This window comes from Ambystoma mexicanum, chromosome 6q, assembly GCF_040938575.1.
Source record: "Ambystoma mexicanum isolate Mex_15411 chromosome 6q, UKY_AmexF1_1, whole genome shotgun sequence".
Taxonomy (NCBI): Eukaryota; Metazoa; Chordata; class Amphibia; order Caudata; family Ambystomatidae; genus Ambystoma; species Ambystoma mexicanum.
Window position 1 is genome coordinate 1,470,083,172 of NC_090937.1, and position 16,153 is coordinate 1,470,099,324.

Sequence of the window (16,153 nt, forward strand, 5' to 3'; positions counted from 1 at the left end):
TCCAAATTCTTGAATGTATAGTCTCCAAGATAACCTACCATAAGATCAAATTTAACAATCCCTTCCGATCCACATTCCTTAGACGTCAGTACATGATCAGCACACCAATATTCCTCAAACCTCCCGACCCAACATGAGCTTTTGAAACAGAACATTGCCCTTCCCTCCTCCAAACTCATTTCAGCTTGCATGGCTTTACACTTGCACAGAAAACTCCAATCTTCCTAATATTCTTGTCTTTAGCTACTCTAACTCAAATACGTTGGATTTTTCAAAACTCCCAGTGAGTTCACCACTCCCTACTAAGCTGCAAAGGCTTGATTGAGCACCAAATACTTAAGGAGCGTGGGTCAACTGTGCCAGGGAGATAAAAAAAAAAAGTTAACATGTTGGTGGCATGAAACCAGGATACACTGAGGAACATAATGCGGTAGGAGCAAGACACCGCAACTGAAAGGGAAAGTCAAGTATATACACTTAAGCGACAGAGAAACACCAGCACTCTTTTGTGCAAATTACACAGACTTCAGACAGAGGGCAGATGCAGAAGCAGCCCTGCATGCACCTGGCTCTCATGGAGTTTTTTTTTTTTAACTACAACTTTACACTTCAGAAAAGTCCTGGGCTCTTTTGCTTCTAACAAATCTCATCGGCATGGGTCGGACCTATCAAACAAAAACAATTACATTCAAAAGAAATATATTCAGGTGTAGAAAACGATTTACTACAGTAATCACTTTATATCTTTAGCACATTACATACCCAGAGCCACCCGATGATGCATATCTAGGGCATAGCCGTAGTGGATGGAGTGATTTACCACACAGGCAGTTCTAGAAAAAAAAACCACAGGAAACAGAATTAACAAATACCAAACAGCTTGCAGTCAGCACAAGAATACAGAGCAGTGCCTTTTGGCATCAACAATTAAGGGACAATTACAATATTTCTTACAAATTGCACCCAGCCTCTAGTAACTTAATTCAAAGTGAATCCATCTCCTAGGGTGCTAGGGCGTGTAATTAATATGTATTAGAAACCATCTGGTCTATAAACATAGTGCAACTGAAGGAAAAGATACTTATTGTCTTGGTGTACATGATGTGGATTTATGATTTTCAAGGGTTTTCTAGAATGAACTACAATAGTTGACACCCTAGCTAGAAATCAAGTATCTTGCCATTAACTCAACACTGGTGGGTGGCTCAAGCTGTAGTTGGCCGCCGTCAGGGCACTAGTGCAGTGGTAAAGATAGATGGCTCTTTATAATATCCACTGCTCATTACCAGCTTGAGCCATCAGCATTTTGAGTAATGGTAAGATACTTAGTTCATACACAGGTGCTCCCAAAGAAGTGTACTTTACCAACTTGCCCCGCTCCATGTACAGCACTTTGAATTAATTTCCTTCACCATGTGCTTCTGGCACGGCTACTCTATTCTCTTATGACATCTAATTTTGACAAATCATTTTCTACAAAGCTTTTTGTGATAGTGCTTGTTGAATATGGATACTTTGTGTACCCCAGATCACCTATAAAATAAGGCCACTACGTCTGGTCTGAAACCGGGCAATTAAGTCTTCGTAATACTCAATGTTTTTCTCCAGTTACCATCATTAGATGCCAGCAACGTTAACACAGACAAAATAATATTACCATCTGGAAGGAACGTCATAGGGCCTCCCAGCCAATCAGGGAGCTCAGAAAGAAGGATTTACCACAAGGTATTACCTGTGTCTGAGCAGGCAGAGGACACCATTTTGCCTTACGCAGCAAAGGCCCCCTCGCCCGCCACCAACTCCCTTCAAGTGACCCCTCCATCCCTGCACCACACCCTCACTTACCACCCCATCCCTGCACCCCCTCCACTTAACTGTAACTGTGGCGACATCTCGTCTTCTATCCCCGCCCATCCCCTAAGGGTCAATGGCAGTTATGGACAGTGAGAAGTAACACCGTGTAGTCCCTTCTCCTTCGTCCATAACAATTCACCTTGGTGCTTAAGAGCACCAGGTATGATATCTCCTTTTTTTACATGCATGTACAATGAGAAGATATGTATTTTAAGATGTGTCTACCATTTTTCTTTCCTTTTTTTCTGAAGTGTAGCGGACATTTCAGAGGTGCCACGGTTTAACACACAGTGGGTTACCGGCCGGATCTTTTCACTAGGTATATGCCACAGCTTTAATGTTTCATCAGTTTTTCTTCATTACGTATGTACATATTCATTAACTTTGTAAATAATACAGACAAATCGTGAGAAGCTCAAACATTGCCCTATTGACGGACCACCCCTAGGTCCAAAATGCATTGGCCATCTGGTCTATCAACAATAAATATATACCTAATGCCTGAAGTATTCATTTACAAAACAGTTTGTATGATGAAATGGCTGTATTTTGTTTTCCTTACTAGGGTGCAGCCATATCTGTGGTTGAAGTTCACAGTATGTCTGTATTAAAAAGATAAACCGTCACATGACATGGGGTCGCTTAGCAAAACTGAAATCCTTGCTTCGATATTAGCCAGCTTTCTGCAAAGCTCTCGAGTTGTCCTCTATAACACAAGAACATTCTACCTTTCTAGCTTGCCTCGCTTAGTATTCTGTGTCTTGTTACACTGTTCGTAAGAATGGCAAAAACACATTTATAGATCTAAAAGGAAAAGTGAACAGACGGGGAGCTCGCAAGCCACTAACAAGATGGCGGCAAACGAACTGTGCTCCACAAATTGTTGGCACACAACCTGTAATTCCAGCAGTCAACGCTGCCTGTGGAAGAGGTGTGGATGGAATTCATTTGTCTGGTGCCGTGGAATGGGGCAAAGGACACAGTTATTAAGCAGCTAGGGGTGTTCGTGGCCAGTGGGGGGGCAAGAGGGGTAGAAGACAAAGGGCGACTGACAAGCAATCCCGTGCCCTCCCCACATGCTCACCATCATAGGACCAGCAGCACAGGCTGGGGCGATGAACAATTGCAGAAATGGGAAGCAGCACCAGGCGTGGTACACCAAGAGGCACTTCCCTACTTCAAAGGTGGAAGTGGGCCAGGGAGGAAACAAAAGGAGCATCACACAAGTACCAAGTGTGCCAGGCCCGATGGAAATGCATAGCCAGGTCAGACAATAAGGTTATGCCTCAGGTGTTAGGTTGCCCTTAAATAACAGGCTGAGGCACAGAAACAGAATCCTGTGCTCTGCACAGAGCTCCCACATTTTCAGCGAACGCTGAGAACCAACTTTTTCTACACCCCCCTCCTCCATTTCTCTACTCTTTACAGAGTTTTTGTTCAGTGTCTGAGCCTCGCACAGAGGCCTGATGGCAGCAAAAGCTTGGTGCTTCCTGTTCACGTATGCGGCCACCTACCCGCTGTCTTTCTCTCCCTCTTCCTAACGTCTTTAGTTTGTTCGCGTACAAGGCAAACTATAAACATGGGCCCTCCCGCATGGGAGGCCCGAGGGCGTAAGTTGGGAGGTGGGGGGGGTTTGTTGTGGGTCAGGTCGGGCAGCACCTTTCAGGTGCTACCCACTCTTCGCATGCGGGTGCAAGGGACCTAGACTGCCAGGCGCCCTCCAGGAAAGAGGTGGCAGGGGCAGGTGACAACAGGTAGTCCCTGACCCTGTCACCTCACATCAAAGGTCCCCTCTCACATCCGGACGGACACAGAGACAGGACCTTTGATGATCAAAGAGGGGCTTGCCTTGCCCTCAGGCCAAAATAGGCCTATAACCAGGGAGGGCAAGGTAGCCCCTCTCATTCCATGCCTCTCGCTTGAAAGGCATCCAGCAGGTTCCTTCCCCTGCTGACGGACTAAGACGACAAGGACCCTTCAGAGAGAGTCAGTGTTTAACTTTGCCGTCAACGGAAGCCTACCGGCAATCATCGACTGCAACCCCAGCCCTTCAAGCCTTGCCAAGGAGCTTTGCGGCAGCTACCGAAGAGCAAGGCAGCCGCAAGTTACAAAGTAAATGGTCGGTTGTTTTAGGGGCCGCCGACAAAACAGCAACGCGGTCCTCCTAGCATTGAAGCAGGCCAGCAAAGAACGCAAGCCCCTCCAACTTCTCGGAGGGGTGACAGACACATCGGAGCACCCGCAGCAGAGAGGTGCTGCATTCGCCCATCACCACCCACCCCTCCGCCTTCTATTCACGCACATCAAGCAAGCTGTGCAGATCCGGAAGCCAGCAGGGCTTCATTGGAAGCAGAACGAAACAGAGCAGCAGATCGGGATGAATAACTTAAGGCTATCAAGAACGGTACAGATACCGTTCAGTCAGCTGAGCTGCAAAAAAGCAGTGTTCGTTTCCTGCACCAGAGGCATCGCGAAAGAAACCCAACTCACAGCAGTTGCCTTCGTTTTTAAATGGTTGCGTTCGCTGTGCTAAACAAGTGAAAGGCGGAGTGCTTAATTTTGGAAGCAGGCAGACGCAGGTCAACATGTGGGGGAGAATATTGAATGCCCCTAAAGCGGGGAAACCGCAACACTGAGCATTGCGCGATGTTGCTGGTAAAGTTGACACAATCGAAAGCCGACATACTTGCCAGAAAAATGGCAAAATACCAAGAGGCGACAAGAGCCATCTTTAACACTGCATCTAGCAAGCACGCTGGACCACGGCACGCTGAGGGCAGCGAACAAAAGCGGAGTATTGCAAGCCTGCACATGGGGGTTGGGGCAGAAGTCCAGTGGCAAGTACCCCCCAGCATTTTGTACAGCAGTAGCTGGGCAGTGGCAGGATGCACCTGTGGGTCCAGGCAAAGAAGTTAAGCTTCACAGGGGAACCCCTGCTTTTGCAAAGCAACAAGCAAAAAACACAAGGCACACAGCCCATAAGCAGAAACACCCATCCGCTGCTACAATCAAGAAAAAAGATGGCCAACGCACTCTCACTTAAGGAGACGCTACTCCTGGAGTGGGCCAAGGCGGCAGAAGCAGTTCATGGCATGGACCTAGTCCAGGAAAAGATGGCAGAACTGGCAGCAACCAGCTTCAACGCAGCAGCTGACGAGACACCCGAAGAAAGGGTCAACAATGGTGATGATTCAGAAGAACAGGAGCAGCCGGCAGGGAAGAAACAGCACCTGGATGTCCGCAGCATCATGGCACCTTCATGACACCCAACCCGACAGCAATAGAAAAGCCAAATCGGGTACTGTGAAAAATGATTTGGGGCCAATGTGAGAACAATTTTTAAAATGGCACAGAAACGGGGTGCTAGAAAAAAAAAAAAAAAAGGGTATAGGCAGCTCCAGCAGCTAGAGAGATAACTCAGACTCAGTCTGAATCAGGGAGCGAGGAGGACCAGGGCCACCTTAAAGCATGGGTTGGGCATAGCAACAATGTTGAATCACCAGGCCCGCAAATGACCAAATATGGGAGGCGCACAGCCTGCAAAAATGTGAATAGAAGCTTAAAAAAAAGACTATTGCATGGCACATGGAGCACAAAATTAATAAAAAGATTTGGAAAAAGCAATTCATTGATATTTTCTGCCTTCTGGAATATGAGGAATTAGGATTTGGAATTAAAAAAAAAAAAAGACAAGAAAGAAGATGAAAGAGCAAAAAAGGCTGGTTTGGAAAAGAACATTCAGAACTGGGAAGCATCTTTTCAAATCCTGTCCACAATTATTTTAGAAAAATATCCTGAAGAAGGCACAGCATTAAATGCCTACCATCACAGAATCCTGGAAATACATAACACATTTGAGGGAGAATCATGGCTGAATTATGACAGGGAATTCAGGAAAGAAAGGCACAGATTCCCTGGGCAGGTAAGAAGAAGACCCCAAACTGTATATTTTTCATGTTTTAAAAGAAAACTCAGCTCTAAATACACAGAGCTATAAAGAGCACGAGTATCAAAATAACAGGAGGTGGAAGAACAGGCAGCACAACCAGCGCACGTGCCAGCGGGATAGTTCCCCAGCCAACAAAGCCAAGCCCTCAAGCCAACGGATCCCGCCCCCAGGAGGGCAGAAATCAGGGCAAACCCAGGGGCAACCTAACATCTGCACCGGCGGCAGGGCAAAAAGGAACACCACAGCAACCTGTTGCTATTTGAACAGAGGGTCTTGCAATAAGGGTGATGAGTGTAGGCACAACCACAAATGCAGTACATGTAGTGGAGAACACAGCAGCGGTAACTGCCCCAAACCCTCGCCCTCCAGGCCCAGCCGCAAAGTCACTGCGGCCAAAAACAGCCACTAGATTGAAAATGGGGACCTCACCAATAAAGGTAGACACGCTCTTGCAAATGATAGAAGGCTACCTGGACCCAACAGCAAACAATTTTAGGGTCAGTGATTTACATAGGGTTTTCATATCCCATTCATGGGACATGGATCCCACATCATCCCCAGAAACCTAAATTCTGCCTCCTCATTTGCCCCTACAATCAAAGATAAAATAGGAAAATAACTAAAACTGGGCAGGATAAAAAGGTCCCTTCCACAGCCCCCCCCCTTTCACTGAGTTTCTATGCTCTCCCCTGGGTCTTGTGCCCAAAAAAGAACAAGGGGAGTTCAGGATGATCCACCACCTATCCTACCCGCCAGGGAGTTCCTTCAACGAGGGCATCCCTGCCACGGAGGCAGCTGTTTCCCACAGCTCTGTCTAAGATGCAGTGGATTTAGTGAAAATGTCAGGTAGCCACGCTCTCATGGCAAAAGCAGACATTAAATCAGCATTTAGGCTGTTGCCCGTACCAGTGGCTGTGCTTCCACTTTGAGAACAAATTCTATTTTGACAAATGCCTTCCCATGGGCTGCGCCATTGCGTGCGCCTACTTCGAACAGTTCAGTTCATTCTTACAATGGACACTTTAGCAAGCCACTCCCAGAGCAAGAATAGGGATTACCTGGATGATTTCTTCTTCACTGGCCCAGCTGGGTTCCGATTATGCAGCTCATCCATCCAAAAATGTAGCAAAACCATGCAGACTTTAGGGGTCCCACTGGCGCCTGAGAAGACGGTTGGGCCCACTACCACCCTTTCATTCCTGGGAATTGAGATTGACTCTTCCAATGATGAATGCTGCATACCCAAAGAAAAAATTAGCTACTAAAAGCAATAAAGTTGATGACTGGCAGGGACAAGGCGACACTGCAAGAAATGCCATCTCTCGCCAGGAAGAACAAGTAACTTACCAACTGGTAACGTTCTTTCGATTGGATGTTCCTCCAACGTATTCCACATCTTTGACATCTAATGTCCACAGCTGTACACTTCAGAAACTTTTTCGGCAGAGGGCATCCTGCGTCAATGTCAGGTCAATGTCCCTCGAAGACCTCCGTCCAGGGTGACGTCACCGGATGTTAGAAATAGGACACAGCGCCCGTAGCCTGTTTGTTTTCCCCCCCAGAATGTGTGGCACCAGTCGCATGCCTGCTTGACTGCACATAGCCTTGCGGAAACGTAAGCTGCAATCGCATAGGAAATTCTCCAGGCCGGGAGGGCGATGTGGAATACGTTGGAGGAACATCCAGTCGAAAGAAGGTTACCAGTTGGTAAGTAACTTGTTCTTCAAATGGATTGTGTCCTCTAACGTATTCCACATCTTTGACAGACTCCCAAAGCAGTACTAGAAAATGGAGGAGGGAAAAGAATTTAGAGTACCCTATCAGACGGCGGAATTAAGAACAGCCTTACCAAATGCCATATCCGAACCATGGATCGTATCCAGGCAGTAATGTTTAACAAAGGTGTGGAGCGAAGCCCATGTTGCGGCTTCAAATATTCCTAATAGGAACACCCCGCTGGAGGGCGGTTGAAGTAGCCAGGCCCCTAGTGGAATGAGCTTGCAACCCTTCAGGAGGGTCCTTACCCACCAATCGGTAACACTCCGTAATGGTGCGGATAATCCACCTGGACAAGGTCCGTTTGGTAACAGCCCGGCCCAATCGGTGTCCAACATATCCTACAAAGAGTCGATAGCCAACTCTGACCCTGGACATCCCAGAAATGTAAAAGCTCAGAGCTCTCCAAGGATCCAACCTATGGAGTCGCTCCTCTTCCTTACCAGGATGAGACAAAGGATAGAAACAAGGGAGAACCACCTTCTGGCCCAAATGAAATTCAGATACTACCTTAAGTAGAAAGGAAGGACATACCCGCAGTACAACCCTGTCCTTGTGGAACACAGTAAAAGGCGGCTTAGAGGAAAGTGCCTGCAGTTCACTCACTGTGCGAGCGGAAGTAACCGCAACCAAGAACAGTCTTGAAGGACAGTAATCTCAAAAGGACAAGAGTGCAAAGGTTCAAATGGAGCACCCATGAGAAACTTCTAAACCAAATTCAAATCCAAAACCGGCACCTGGAAAGGGGACGGTAGGAACAAAGTAGTCAGTCCTTTAAGAAATTGAGAAGTAAGAACATTCTTCAGACGAGCGCTTAAAGATAGACAGCACCACCAGGTAACCCTTAATGGTACCCACTAGAAGGCCCCTGTGGGCTACAGAAAGTAAGAGACAAAACCATAGGAATGGAGCACTGTAAAGGAACAACATTTTGTCCTCTGCACCAGTCACAGAACTTATGGCAATGGTACAGGAATTTTGTTGCAGGCCACCTGGCCGAAAGCAACACCTCCCATCACGTCATCTGGGAGGTCCCAATCCTTATATCTTAACCTTTCAGGTACCAAGCATGAAGATTGAGAGTCCTGACCTCTGGATGGAGACCCTCACCCCCCACACACCTCTCACGAGAGCAGATCCTCTCGGTAGGGAAGACAGCGTGGAGGGCAGATGGACATTTCTAGAAGGTCCGGGTACCTCGCTCTCCTGGCTCAATCCGGAACAATGAGGATCATGTGGGAACCGAACCTCCGTAACCTCCGCAATACTTGAGGAATGGCGGGGACTGGAGGAAATGCTTATAGCAGTGGGAATGACCACTCCACTACGAACGCGTCTCTTAAGGGTCCTCGCGGAGGAAATTCCCTTGAGAAGAATCTCCCGCACTTCCGGTTGGCACTGGTGGCAAAGAGATCTACTTGTGGGGTTCCCCAAAGGGTGAAGCTTTCCTGAAGGACTTCCTGAGCCAACTCCCACTCGTGAGTGACTGCTCTGCCTGCTCAGAGCGTCCGCCGCCACATTTTCTTCTCCAGCCGGATGAACTGCCGAGATCTAAATTCCCTGCTGGATGGCCCAGAACCAGAGCTGCATTGCCTCTCTGCACAACAGTAGTGACCATACCCCCCCCTTTTTTGTTGAGGTAATGCATGACTACTGTGTTGTCCATCATGATCAGGACACTCTTCCCCTGCACAGACAGCAGAAAAGCCTTCAGGGCTAACCTGACGGCCCCAGCTCTAACAGGTTGATGTGGAGTTTGGATTCCGACGGAGACCAACGACCGCTGGCAGTCAAGTCGTTGGCATGAGCACCCCAGCCTTTGAGGGAAGCATCCGTCACTACAGTCATCTCCGCCCATGGTTGCCATAACAGCTCCCCCTTCATCAGGTTCCCTTTGTTGGCCCACCACAGAAGATCCTGGGAGACCAAGATTGGAATCTGAACGGGATCCGACATGTTGCCCGAGCACTGCGATCACTGCAGGGATCGCATCCTCAGCCTGGCCTCTGGCACCAGAAAAATGCAGGATGCCATGAGGCCGAGCAACCTTAAGAATTCGAAAGCCAGGAGACTCTGGGCACGTTGAAACTTGTCCACCATCTGCACAATGTGATGAGCCCTTGGAGGCGAGCACGTCCCCAAGGACGTGTCCAACACAGCCCTGATGTACTGGAGCTGTTGGGAAGGTGTCAGATACGACTTCTTGAAATTGAGGGAGAAGCCCAGCATGTGGAGGGAGCGGCAGGTGAGACTGAGGTGATACAATGCTTGCTCGGGAGAGCGCACCCAGATCAGCCAGTCGGCCAGGAAGGGGTAGACGTGAATGCCCCCACCCCTTCGCCTGAGGTACGCTGCCACCACCACCATTAGCACAGTGAATACCCTTGGGCGGAGGTCAATCTGAACGGCAGGACCAGTAACTGAAAGTGCGAGTCTCTAGCCTCAAACCTCAGGTTCTTTCTGTCCTTGGGATGAATCGGCACATGAAAGTAAGCATCCTGTAGGTCCAGAGACGCCAAACAATCCTGTAGTTGAAGGGCCTGGAGGACTTCAGAAAGAGTAACCATCTTGAACTTGTCCTTCCCGAGAAGTTAGTTCAACCAACGCAAGTCCAGGATGGGTCTCAATCCCCAGACTTTCTTTGGGGTAAAAAAATAAGGGGGAATACCATCCCTTGTTCCTCTCCGCTACAGGTACCAGTTCTATAGCTCCCTTCTCCAGCAGGGTTAAGAGTTCCTGCACAAGGAGCGGATCTGGAAGCTTCAAACTCCCTCCTTTCCTTTAGCTCTCTGGCCGGCCTCTCTTGGCACTCTTCCTGCTCCCACCTGCAAGGCTAAAAACCTTGGGGTCATCTTCGACTCCACACTATCCTTCTCCCCTCACACCTGACGTCTCTAAGAAGTCACACTACTAGCTGCACCTGCTTAGAGGTATTCTTCCTTTCCTCTCCTTCCCCCAGAAGCTTACCGTCTCCCGAGGTCTGTTCTCTCTAGGCTGGATTACTGCAACAGCCTCTTTCTAAATCTGCCTGCTTCTACTCTCCACCCTCTGCAACTTATCCATAACAGGACTGCGATACTTGTCCTTGGCCTCAAGTCCAGGGATCGGATCTCTCCAGAACGTTAATCTCTTCACTGGCTCCCAATGGCTGAGAGGATTAAGTTCAAAACCCTCTGCATCTTCCAGAAGGCCTTCTAGGGCTTGGGGCCGCAATACCTTCAACTCCCTCTCCCTAAATATCTTCCTTCTCGGGCTCTCCGCTCATCCGCCTCCAACTCCCTCAGGGTCAGTCGCTTCTCCAATCAACGAGTTGGTGGTAGATCTCTTTCTTCAGCTGGTGCCTCCCTCTGGAACAGCCTCCCCTCCTCCCTTAAACTTGAGAACCATCACCAGTTCCGGAAGCAGCTCAAAACCTCCCTTTGCTTCTGCTTTTTCTCCTCCTCTCCTCTGCTCTGCTGACCACCTGGCTGTAACCGGAACTGCACTGGCTACCTGGACTCCCTCTGATCTCTGGCCCAGGTCCCTCCACCGCCAGCGTCACACACCTGCACTGCCCACCAGGCAACCTCTGCACTTGGGGATTGTTTCTGTATCCCTACAGTCCCCCTACCAGCCATTGTCACCTGATGTCTGCACTTACCCATGCACTTGCCACATGCTGGCCATTACCTTACTTATTGTTTTGCCCTGCACTCGCATGATATGAATTAAACCTGGCCTAGTAGGACCGTTGTCTGTCCTCCCTCGGTTCGGTTGCCTTGCCTCGTCGTGCCTTGAAACAATTGTGTACAGGTGCGTTATAAATGCCATATCATAAAAAGAGTTTCCCCCGGTGGATTGTCGTGAGGCCGCTTTAGGCAGGGAAGGCAGTAGCCATGGGCTATCGTATTCAGAACCTATGCATCCGAAGAAATGGCTTGCCACTCTGAGATGCTGAGACAGTCTGCCCCCAACCGGCGAACCATGGGACATGGCCTCATGACTGTTGGAGTGCCTGAAGGCAGAGAGGCAGCTGCCTGAGCGGCTTTGGCACCTCCATTTCCCAGACCACCACGGGTACTTTTCCGTTGACCCCTTTGACTGGCGGCCCCGCTCGTTCTACCAAAGAAGGAGTAGTAACGAAAAGAACCTCCTCTCCACTGCTGTCCCCTAGGACGAAAAGGCAGAGGTTGACGCACAACTGCGCTTAATGATTTTGCAGCAGTTCGAGGTCTGCAACCTCTCAAGGCTCTCGTCTGCCTTGTTGCCAAACAATGTGCGCCATCAAAGGGCATGTTCAAAAGACGGGCTTGCACATCCGGGGCAAAACCAGACTTCCGCAACCACGCAAACCTGCGTATAACGGTGCTCGCAGCTATGGACCGGCTAACACCGTCAGCCGTATCCAAACCCGACTGAAGGGATTCGCACATGGCATCCTTGCCATCCAGCACGAGAGCAAGGAACCCATTCCTTTCTTCCCCCTCGGGAATATGCTCAGGCGCTAGAGAAACAGTTCCACAGAGTGTGTGAAAACCTTGCTAAGGCACAAGTTGAGCTGGTGTCATGGTCATGAAGTCAGGTGCACAGGCATGCAGGGGTCGCATGCACAGGAGGCCTGGGTGGACACTGTCCTGGCGCCTTTGGCGCCAGGCTCTTGAACAAAAGTAAACAAGAACATCCATTTAACACCATAAAGCTTTTATCATGGACATAGCACTTCAGATGCATTAACCTTGAACATTCCATCCATTAAGCAGGATGCATTAACCTTGAACATTCCATCCATTAAGCAGCCCCAAGTGTATTCTTGAGTGTGGCTGCTAATGGATTGCCTTTGCACGTGCTCCCTCCCTAGGAGTGGCAGGGTGTGGCTGGTAAGCCGCCCTAATGAGCGTGCCCACGATCTCAGCTATATAAGCTGCCCCGATCCTCAAGACAGACGCTTCGCGTTATTCTGCACTTGCAAGCAGCGTAACGCTCACCATCGCCTGAGGTCAGACATACCTTTGAAGATCCTGCTTCCTGGACATCCTGCTCCCTGCCAGCATACTTACCAACTGGGGAAGCTGTTCTTACCTGTACATCTCTTCGGCGAACCAAGTATTCATCTTTACACATTCCGGAACGCCGAAATCTTCATCTTGGCACCGCAGCACGACACGCTCCATCGCCAACAGCAGCGCCTGCAAGGAAAAACAGAAGACAAGGTTAGACATCGAAAACACAGTGCGTTTAAGGTTGCGCTTCGCCATACTTGGCCCTTTCAGTAAACTATCACTTACCTACTGTCCAACATTGCAGTAGCATCTATCTTCCATCCGGCCGCGCTGCGCGTCTCACAGCTGCATTGAAGCCGTATTTCCATCTAAGGTAAGAAAACAGAAGAGACATTATTGCGGGCATAAATAGGAGCAACATATAAAAGGCATTAAACAGAACTAACAGCATCACAGGAGCTCAAGAAAGACTTACCAATCATAAGGAGAAGCAAAGTCGCAGCTGGACTGGACTAATCCTTATCATGGATCAGTGAAGGAAATAGATCCCATTTGACGCGCTCCTGCCAGAAGTAGCAGGACGGAGAGCTTATCTTCCATAATTCACAGGAGCCGTATCACCACGTACCACAGCTGTTCTACTGAGGGAGAGGCCTGAAGGGGGTGATTCAAGTTCAGAGAGGGCTGCAACCGTGCCACAATGCCTCTGCACAGACCAGGTGAGCGTAACAGTTGGCTGATTTCAACGCCATACTCCCCGCAGAAAATACCTTGCAAACCCCAAGCATTGAAGCATTTGTCGTCCCTATCCGGAGGGATGGTAGGGTACGCTGCCTGCCTCGAGGTGGCCGTAGCCGCCTGAACCACCAAACTCTCGGCAGTGGGGGGGGGGGGAGTGGATAAATAGCCGTGGTCGCTAACAGAAGGGCGGTACTTTTTTGTCAAAGACTTGTTAACAGCCAGAAGAGATTCCTGTGACTGCCAAGCAGTTGCCACCCTTTTCTGTAAAGCGAGATGAAAAGGTAACACCGGGTCAGAGGACGGACCTTGATCTAAAATGTCTGTTGGATCATCCTGCACAAAGTCTTCAGGAGGACTGGACCAGCCCAGATACTCCGAGACCCTAGCCATGAGCCACCTGTACGAAGACTCAGCAGAGCCCCAGACTCAGGCCTGCCAAATTCCAATTCCGGAGAAGTGTCCAACCCTCTGGCATCATGAAGGGTTTGCCTATCCTCCAATTGACTGTCTCCAGAAAAGACTGGAGCCACATCATGCTCAACAGGGTCCTCAAATTCAGATCGTTCTTAATCTTCATATATGCTGTCCAGAGGGAGGTGAAAACCTGGCCTGGGGACAGAAGAGGGCCTGTAGTCCAATACTGGCCGCACAGACTTCGCCGTAGCCTTCCTTGGAGGATCCACCAGATCAGGTTACTCCAATGGTAAATTGTGGGCAAAAATACCTGAGGGCATCAAAGTCTTCGACACAGAAAGTGTCGACAACATCAGCGTTGATGGCTTCGGCGTCAACGTCGACACTGGTGCCGACGACGCCGTGGGCTGATAAGACGGCAAAGCGCTGATGTCCGAGTAAGACAGACACAGCGCCGACCGAGTCAACGGCGGCTTCTGGCCCTTAGCAGGTTGCAGCAGTCTCACTGGAGACTAGGACCGAGACCTGAAAGCACGTCTCTCGAGACTATCTGAAGCCTTGTCCGAACGGGACCTCAAAGGTTCCTGGTGCGAACCGCCTCGCAGACCTGAGCCCGAAGGCGTGCGAGCCACGGTACAAGACCGATCCTTGCCGGCTTCGTTAGAAGGCGTGACCGGGACCGTGCCCTGCGATTGAAATAATCGCCAACATCTGCTCCTTAAAGGCAGCCCATTCCTCCGGAGTCGAGGACTTTGTCGGGCATTTATTTATTTATTTTATTTATTTATTTGGATTTATATAGCGCACATCTGCCCTGGGGCATCGTGGCGCTGAACGTAGTCTTACTTGTTACAGGCATACATAGTGTATATATAGATACATGCAGATGATATAAGCAGTTTTAATACAGTAGTGATTGTTTACATACAGTTGTGGTAGAGCAGTTGGATAAGTGGGGCGGGGGAGGAGGGGTTAGTTAAACAGCGTGGTTTTAAGTAATCTGCGGAAGGCATGGTATGAGTTTTTGTTCCTTAGAGCGGTGGGGAGTGCGTTCCAGTTTTTGGGTGCTAAGTGTTGAAAGCTGGACCCTCCGGCTTTGCTTCTTTTGAAGGTGGGTACATAGGTCTGGTTGGTCATGTGAGACCTGGTGGGTCTAGTGGATGTATTGAGGTTGATTCTTTCAGAGAGATAGGGCGGGGCCTTGGCGGAGAGGCATTTGTGTGTGATGGCCATGGATTTGAATAGTATGCGTTCTTTAACTGGAAGCCAGTGGGCTTCTTTTCTGGCTTGGGAGATGTGCTCCCTTTTAGGGATGCTTAGGGCTGCTCTTAGCGCGTTGTTTTGTGTGACTTGCATTTTGTTTAGGTTTTTTGCCGACGTGCCCAAGAAGAGGGCATTGCAGTAGTCCAGTTTGGTGCCTACTGTGGCTCTGGCTACGGCCAAGCAGTTTTTTGTGGATAGGAAGGGTTTAACGGCGTTAATTATCTTGGTGGTAAGTGCAGCAGAGGAAGCTATGGCATTTACTTGTCGTGTCAGAGAGAGTGGAGTCAAGGTATACTCCTAGCGTTTTTACTGCGGTGGAGACTGTGATGGTGGAGTTGTCTATGTTAAAGGATTTGTACCGCAGTGGGAGTTTGTTTAGTGTTTCTTTGGTGCCAACTAGTAGGATCTCTGTTTTGTCTCCGTTCAGGCAGAGGCCGTTGGCTGCCATCCAGGTTTGAATGGCTGTATAGATTTTGGTTAATGTTACTGCATCTTGTTCATAAACCCCAGTAAGTGGGAGCAGGACCCGAGTGTCGTCAGCATAGTTGGTGTAGGCTATGTGACGACGGTCCAAATCATTGAACAGAGGGAGGGTGAAGATGTTGTATAAGGTGGGGGCAGTGCAGGACCCTTGTGGGACGCCGCAATGGATAGTGGTGGGGGTAGCGCTCGCGGAGTCAGAGAATACTTTCATAAGTCGACCCTCGAGGAATGATTTGACCCAGGAGATGGCTTCCGGCGAAAAGTGCGCTTCATTTTTGAGTTGCGTGCCTAGAATGTTGTGATTGACCAGGTCAAAGGCGGCAGATAGGTCTAACAGGAGCAGGAGTGCTGGTTTGCCTTTGTCCATGATGTCATTTAGTTGGATTTTAAGATCTAATAGGGCCGATTCGGTCCCATGTCCCGGGCGGAAACCCGATTGTCTTTTTCCTAGGATGCGATTTACTTCCAGGTATTGCTGTATTTGTGTGTAGGCAACTTTGTCGAGGATCTTAAGCAGGAAGGGGACGGTTGTGATAGGTCTATAGTTGTTAGCGTTTTCGTGATCTAGAGTAGGTTTTTTGAGAAGAGGGCGCACCCAGGCTTCTTTTAGGCTGGTTGGGACCGTGTTGGAGTTGAAGGATGCATTGATGAAGGTTTTAAGGAATGGCGCCAATGTTTCTACGCAGTCTTTGAC

At 49.2% G+C, this 16,153-nt stretch overlaps 1 protein-coding gene across 1 annotated transcript in view; it reads right to left on the minus strand.

Annotated features, from left to right (window-relative positions):
* The window catches only part of IMMT (inner membrane mitochondrial protein), a 946,894-nt gene that overhangs the window by 854,552 nt on the left and 76,189 nt on the right, over positions 1 to 16,153 (minus strand). The window contains exon 2 of the mRNA XM_069632176.1: positions 763 to 833. Coding sequence (XP_069488277.1) covers positions 763 to 833 — 71 coding nt within the window. The remainder of the gene's footprint in view (positions 1 to 762; positions 834 to 16,153) is intronic.